The sequence below is a fragment of the Myotis daubentonii genome, chromosome 8 (genome assembly GCF_963259705.1).
Source record: "Myotis daubentonii chromosome 8, mMyoDau2.1, whole genome shotgun sequence".
NCBI lineage: Eukaryota > Metazoa > Chordata > Mammalia > Chiroptera > Vespertilionidae > Myotis > Myotis daubentonii.
The window spans coordinates 15,163,761-15,171,602 of NC_081847.1; the positions used below are offsets into that span (position 1 = coordinate 15,163,761).

At 40.7% G+C, this 7,842-nt stretch overlaps 1 protein-coding gene across 1 annotated transcript; it reads right to left on the minus strand.

The window, feature by feature from the left end:
• Positions 1-1,763: 1,763 nt before the first annotated feature.
• Positions 1,764-2,595, minus strand: LOC132240147 (kallikrein-7-like). The gene has a single exon (XM_059707491.1). The coding sequence runs from the start codon at positions 2,544-2,546 to the stop codon at positions 1,764-1,766; it is 783 nt and encodes a 260-aa protein (XP_059563474.1). The 5' UTR covers positions 2,547-2,595.
• Positions 2,596-7,842: the final 5,247 nt, after the last annotated feature.

Here is a 7,842-nt window from a genome sequence, read left to right on the forward strand (position 1 = left end):
CATCCCCAGTGGGAGGTGTGCAGGAGGGAGCTGATCGATGTTTCTGACTCTCTATCCCTCTCCCTTCCTCTCTCTAAAAAATCAATAAAATATATATTTTTTAAAAAATGCATCTGCTGAGGCCCTTCTGATGGCAAAGCCTCTTTCACAAGGCCAGCCTCTACAACCAGCCTACAGTACGTTCTGTAGGCCCGGGGCCCATCTGGTATCTATACACAGGTGTACCTGTTCGGTGCTGCTTCCATCATTTATCATGTAAATTCTGGGGATTTTACTTAAGATGTTGGGAGCACTTCACTTTGCCTGCAGAAAACATTCATTTCCCTTGGTTAATATAGTTTGACATACAAAGACTCACCCAAGAAGGATAGCACTGTCATTGGCAGACTTTCTCCTCTCTAGCTACTGAGCTCTCCTGAAAAGCAAGCAGCACACCTGAGTGAAACTGTTTTTGAGATGGGTCTCATTGCTGGCCAGCTTTAACTGATATAACCAGATTCACGATTTGTAGGAGACCCTGGGCCTGCCTCCACATGACTAAGCTATGATACATAGCAGAAAAACAAGAGATTCTCTGATTTCCTCAAATCCTTTGTGTGTGGACAATTAGGGAAACCAGAACTCACTTCTCTTCATGTGGTCAATCAGGACTTTTATGGTTTTGTGACTTACATTTAAGTTTTTTATCCATTCTGAGTTTATCCTTGTGTATGGTGTAATTAGTGGTCTCGTTTCATTTTTATGCATGTACCCGTTCAATTTTCCCAACACCATTTATTGAAGAGACTGTTGCTGTTTTTCTCCATTGTATGCTCTTGCCTCCTTTGTTAAATATTAATTGACCATAAAGGCATGGGTTGATTTCTGGGCTCTCTGTTCTATTACATTGATCTATATGTCTGCTTTTGTGGGAGTACCAGTCTGTTTTTATTACAATAGCTTTGTAATATAGTTTGATATTGGTATTGTGATCCCTCCAACTTTGTTCTCTTTTCTCAAGATTGCGGAAGCTCTTTAGTGTCTTTTTGAGTTACATATAAATTTTTGGAATATTTGCTATAGATCTGTGAAATATTCTATTGGTATTTTAATATGAATTGTGTTGAATCTATAGATTGCTTTGATTAGTATGGACATTTTAATGATGTTAATGCTTCTAATCCATGAACACAGTATATGCTGCCACTTGTTTGTATCTTCCTCTATTTCTTTCTTCAATATGCTATAGTTTTCCAAGTGAAGGTCTTTTACCTCCTTGGTTAAGTTTATTCCTAAGAACCTTATTTTTTTGTTGCATTAGTAAATAGGATTGTTTTCTTAGTTTCTCTTTCTGATAGTTAATTATTGGTGTATAAAAATGTCACCAATTTCTGGATATTAATTTTGTAGCCTGCTACTTTGCCAAATTCATTTATTTATTTATTTATTTTTGGCATTTTTTAAAAAAACATATTTTATTGATTTTTCACAGAGAGGAAGGGAGAGGGATAGAGAGAAACATCGATGAGAGAGAAACATGGATGAGCTGCCTCCTTCACACCTCCTACTGGGGATGTTCCCGTTACCAAGGTACATGCCCTTGACCGGATTTGAACCTGGGACCCTTGAGTCCGCAGGCCAACGCTCTATCCATTGAGCCAAACCTGTTAGGGCTTGTTGGCATTTTTAATGTCACTTTGACAAATGATAAATCCAATAAGGCTGCAAGTCATGGGAGTCTTTATTTCTATGAATTTCCTGTTCAGGGCATAGGGCTGGAGAGATTAGCAATTTTTTATTATGGTTTCATATATCCATTTTCTGTACTTGCATACACACGTGTAGATGATGGGGTCGAAGGGTGGATGACAAGGGAAATAATCCGAGGACACCAGGCCTTGCAGGGAACCTTGGCAAATAAGCGGACTCCCGGAGTCACCTTTGCAGGCGAAGGAGGATCTGCTGGGCGGGGCAGCACAGATGGTGAATTTCCTCAACAGGGTCGGGTAAACCTGCTTGCAGTCGTTGTAGGGGATGATCCTGACATTCGAGCACATGAGCGCGGCTGGGTTTCTCACTGCTCCATCCATCGTGGTGCTGCCCCAGCCAGAGACGGTACAAGTGGTGCCAGGCTGTTTGCAGCTGGAGGGCACCTTCATGATCCTCACGGTGGGCGAGAGCTTGGCCGGGCTGCTCAGCTTCAGCAGCATGATGTTGTGAACATTTGTGGTTACGTCATACCGGGGGTGGGTGAAGAACTCTGTGGCCCTGATCTTCTGGGCATTTCTATCGACTAGAAGATTAGTGCCTATTTGCACAATGTACTCTCTCGAGTAGCAGTCAGCGACGGTGAGCACCCACTTCTCGTGGACCAGCACGCCTGCACACAGGAACACATTGTTGTGGTACAGGGCCACCTGCCAGGGTTGGGCGCCACTTGGACATTGATTTCCATTAATGATCCTCTCCCCAGTATCCTGGGCTGGATGGAGACCTTCTTCTTCAGCAGATCCCAGGGCGAAGGACAGCAGTAGGAGCAGCAGGGGCTGGAGCAGGGGACCTGCCATGTGCCCTGTCTGAGCCTCTGTGGCTGCCACAGAGGAAAGGCCGTCTGTGCTGGGGTGTTTTTCACATAGTCTCATATTGATAGGGAATTTGTGGACTGGAACCCGGATTCTTTGTCCGCCAGAATCGAAGATGAATCAACGGGTATAGCAAAGGTGGAGATTCATTGAAGAACAAGTACAGACTCCCAGGTGGGGAGGGGGAAAGGGTCCCCCAAATTCATTTATTAAATGTAGTAGTTTTTTTGGTGAAGTCTTTAGGGTTTGCTATGTACAGTATCATGTCATCTGCAAATAATGACAGTTTTACTTCCTCCTTTCCAATTTAGATGCCATATATTTCTTCTTCTTGTCTGATCACTGTGGTTAGACCTTCCAATACTATGTTGAATAAGAGTGGTGAACCAGACATCTATGTTTTGTTCTTGTACTTAAGGGAAACATTTTTAGTGTTTGCCCATTGAGTATAATGTTGGCTGAAGGTCTTTCATATATGGCCTTTATTATGTTGAGATACAGTCCCTCTATTTTGACATTGCTGAGAGTTTTTTTTATCATACATGGGTGCTGGATTTTATTGAATGACTTTCTGCATCTATTGATATGATCATGTGATTTTTATCTTTTATGTTATTTAGGTGATGTATCATAATTAGAGATTTATAAATATTGTACCAACCTTCCATCCACAGGATAAATTTCACTTGGTCATGGTGTGTGACCTTTTTAATGTACTGCTGGATCTGATTTGCTAATATTTTGTTGAGGTTCTGAGCATCTACGTTGGTTTCCTTATGCAAATGTTTATCTTTATGTCCTCTTTTGAAAAGTGTCTATTTAGGTTCTTTGCCCATTTTTTGTTATTAGATTGTTTATCTCCCTTTTGTTAAGTTGTATGAGTTCTCTGTAAATTTTGGAGATTAAACCCTTATCTGAAATAGTATTGGCAAATATGTTCTCCCATGCAGTGGTCTTTCTTGTTGTTTTATTGATGGTTTCTTTTGCTGTGCAGAAGTTTTTTATTTTGATGTAGTCCCATTTGTTTATTTTCTCCTTAGTTTCCATTGCTCTAGGAGCTATATCTGTAAAAATATTGCTATGACATATGTCTGATATTTTGCTGCCTATGGCACAACTACGCAATGGAATACTATGCTGCTATAAAAAAGAAGGAACTTTTACCATTTGCAACAGCATGGATGGAACTGAAGAACATTATGCTAAGCGAAATAAGCCAGTCGGAGAAAGATAAATATAACATGATCTCACTCATATGTGGGATATAATGATCAACATAAACTGATGAACAAAAATAGATCCAGAGACAAAGGGCAGGGGAGGGGGGGGGGGCTTAGAGATCAACCAAAGGACTTGTATGCATGCATCCTATATAATAAAAGCCTAATATGCTAAATGTACGGTCGTCCAGTTGGCTGTTCAATCAATCAAAGTGTAATATGCTAATGATATGCTAAGGCTGCTCAACTGCTCACTATGACATTCACTGACCACCAGGGGCAGATGCTCCAACTGGTAGGTTAGCTTGCTGCTGGGGTCCGACAGATTGGGTCTGAGCGAGACGAGCTGGACATACCCTAGAGCCCTCCCACAGTCCCTCCCCAGCTGGCCAACCTCCAGTGTCCCTCCCAGCCCCGATTGTGCACCGGTGGGGTCCCTCATCCTGGCATGAACCCTCTCGCAATCCAGGACCCCTTGGGGAATGTCGGAGAGCCAGTTTTGGCCCTATCTCACAGGCCAGGCCAAGGGACCCCACTGGTGCACAAATTCATGCACTGGGCCTCTAGTATTAGCATAATCAATGGTCACAGACACTGGGGCAGTGGGGGCTTGCTGTCAGGGGTGGGAGTGGCCAGGGGGTCATTAGGGAAAAAGGAGATATATGTAATACTTTATTTTTTTTTATTTTTTTGAAAAAAAAATATTTCCAGATGTTTATTTCTGGAACTGTACAGGTATTAAAGTACAACAAATACAAAATAGTGCTCAAAAAAATCAGTCTTTATGTACAAATATTAAAATCAATGCAACAACAGTAACTTCCTCTTGAATATCTGTTACTAAGACTTGTTCTCATTGTCACTAATTCATTTCACTCACAGGGTACTTAGCTCAAACTGGGACCATTAGATCACTGGTTTTCTAAGAGGAATTTTAGTATCTACCATATCCTATATAATAAAAGGCAAATATGTAAATTGTCCCCTCAACTGGGAGTTCGACCAGGGGGTGGGGCCAGTCAGCCAACCACCCGTGTCCCCTCCCTGTGGCTGGCCTGGCCCAATCGGCCCGATCTGGGCGGGCCAGCTGGACCCCACCCATGCACAAATTCGTGCATCGTGCCTCTAGTTTAATAATAAAACTAATAGCTTCCTCCTTTTAGTGAAAAATTAAGAACTTTTTAAAAAAGATAGTAATGCCAATATTCTTATAAATTATTTCAATCTCCATTTGTAGACAATGTGCTTTGAAACTGGGCAAACAATCTCCTTGGTGGTCAGGTTCCTCCATTAGTTTACATTCAGAGTTGCAAGAGTCACTGGAGACTTTTGGTTAAATTCAATAGTTAAAATCACTCTGCTCTGTGAGAGCCGACATCCAAACACTCAGGACCCTCAATCGTACAAATTACTAGGAAACCATTGCACAATGCTTTGAGTAATACTTTAAACCATAATTTTAAAAAGGAGCTGAAAAGCTTTATAATGGAGAAAAAGAAAGAAAAATGCTTATCTTATGATCCTATCTGGAAAGCCTGCCCCAAGTATCCAGATTGGGTGAGACGCAGTGATGAGGGGCAGTTCCTGGGTGATATGCCAGCCATTGACCTAGGAAATAGTAATGATCATTTCCCTAAATTTCTCAGCAGATAATGTTTGCATTTTTATTAATCTGGATAACATGGTAAAAGAATTGCCTTTTTCTGTGTCTCACCTTTCCTATAAGTGTCCACTTTCCCTCCCTCTAGGCAGAATAATTTTCTCATCATAAATTAATTTTTTATCTCATTGCTATACTTAGTTACTGTCAACTATTCTCTGATTTTGTCCCTGCTAAGGAGCTGGTTGTCTTATAGGTCACCTATTCCCAGAGGAATCTACAGTTAGAAAGAAACACAGGCTTACAACCTTAATATTAAACTACATTTAATATTTCATTCTTCACTTAATATGATTTGCCTGACAGCTAATGGGACTACACCAATATATCAAGATATATCCATCTGGGATGGTTAAACAATAAATGAAAAAAAAATTATTTGAGCAGCTCCAGATGGTATTCCTAGGACAGAGGAAGTGATGGGCTAAACATTGTTTTTTGACAAAATTTTTATTTTCTTGTTTTGATACAATTTCTCTCTCTCTCTCTCTCTCTCTCTCTCTCTCTCTCTCTCTTTCTCTCTCCACCCACACACACAGAGGCATCAGGGTTCTTCCATTCTTGCCTCTTCCAGCCTTCTTTGAGGAAGAAATCCAATGAATTACTTACACTGTGTACTATACAGATGACTGATAAGGCTATATGTATAACATCTCCCAAGAGCACTTTCATTATGAAAAATGTACCAAAATCAAAGGAGAAAAGTTCTAATTAAAATATCAAGTCAGAAAGATAGGGTAAGATTGGCAGGAGGGTCAACAGGGACCTTGACCTTGAATGGTTCTCTCACATAAACTAGTCAGATCTATTAATGAGCAGATAAAGTGAATATAGAAGTCCATCCTGGCCCATTAGATACAGGGTGAACTTTTAAATCAATGATAGAAAGCACATCCAACTGGAAGTCAATGAATCTGAACATGAGACCCACCTGGTCCCTTCCTATGACATTGACCAGGTGCAAATCATGCTCTCATCATTGTTTTCCTCAGTGGTAAAGTACAAATATGATATGCATTCAGCTGGAAAATCAAAGGGCATGATGCTGATGCAATATATTATCATTTTCATTATTCGTCTCCCTAAAGTTCTCTAAGTTCAGGAAATTTCTGACAGGAAAACAACAACCATGAAAATCATTCTTAATTTCATCACCCAGAAGCCACCAAAGTTTTCCCATCTGGGGGGGAAATCCAATACCTCTTAGGATTGTAAGCTTGTGCTTGTTAGTATTCAGAAAGGCTGATGCATTCATTGTGGATGTAAAGAGGTGGGGGAAGGTTTGGGGATATTTTCATTTTTTATCTCCCATTATTATTCAGTGAGATAATATAATGGCAAGTCCATCAGCTAATCAGCACTTGATAAGAGACATTGCACAAATTGTGAAAGGACAAACAAACAAACAAACAAAACAACAACCAATAGCATACAAATACAAGGCAACTGAGGCTGAGGACAGTTATCTGTAGAAGGTTTCCTTTTACACAGTTTCCATTACAGATTGAAGATGTGAGAACTGATCACACAGTTTCAATCAGCATTCGCTACTGTCATGCCTGCAGACTCTTTGGCACCTATGAGATATAAGTGGGGCTTTTAGCATTCATGTCCTATAAACACTTTCATGAAAGTTTAATTTGTGCTTCATGAAGTTTAATGTAAGTAACCAATGGCATCCAGCCAGGAAATCAATTTCTGCCTCAAAAGCAGAAAAGCAAAGAGCAAGCCATGCTTATCGCATGGGGCGTCTGCCCGGGATCTCAAATGCCTTTCTGGGGAGGAGAACCTGATAAGTCTGCACCGAGGAGTGCTTAGAATGCTAAGTGGCGGCAGCTCTCCCTGGCCACGCAATCTGAGAATCATGAGCAGCTCTCTAATCTGCTTATTTGGCAACACGGGGAAATGTGTTCCTGAAGAAAATAACAAGTTGCTATTCGTTCTGTTTAAATGTGCACGAAAGGCACTGTTAGAGTGTAAAAATTAATTTTTCTCTGTGGATAAACTGACTTATAATCAAGGTACAACTGTTTTCTAAAGTGTAGGAATCAGGTGCTGATGTGTGTGTAGAATGGACCTGCATCTTCTTTTACTACCAAAACCCAGGTCTCTCCTTGAACCTGGACTTGTCACCAGGTTTTAGGGGTATGGCATTAACATTCTTCCTCTTCTAGGGATAGTGCAATGACAAGAGTGTCAAGGGATCTATACTCTCACCTTGCTTTGCCATTCCATGTGTCATTCAGAAATATCTATTGAGCACCCACTGTGTTCCAGACAGTCTTCTCAGTACCAAAGAAATAGCAGTAATCTTCCAGATCTTAAAAGAAACACTTTTAGTTTTTCCCCACTGAGTATGATGTAAGCTGTAGGTTTGTCATATAAGGCTTTTATTATATTG

What these genes read in the sequence shown, in the direction of transcription:
- LOC132240147 (XM_059707491.1), bottom strand. Translation starts at nt 2,546, where the DNA reads ATGGCAGGTCCCCTGCTCCAGCCCCTGCTGCTCCTACTGCTGTCCTTC.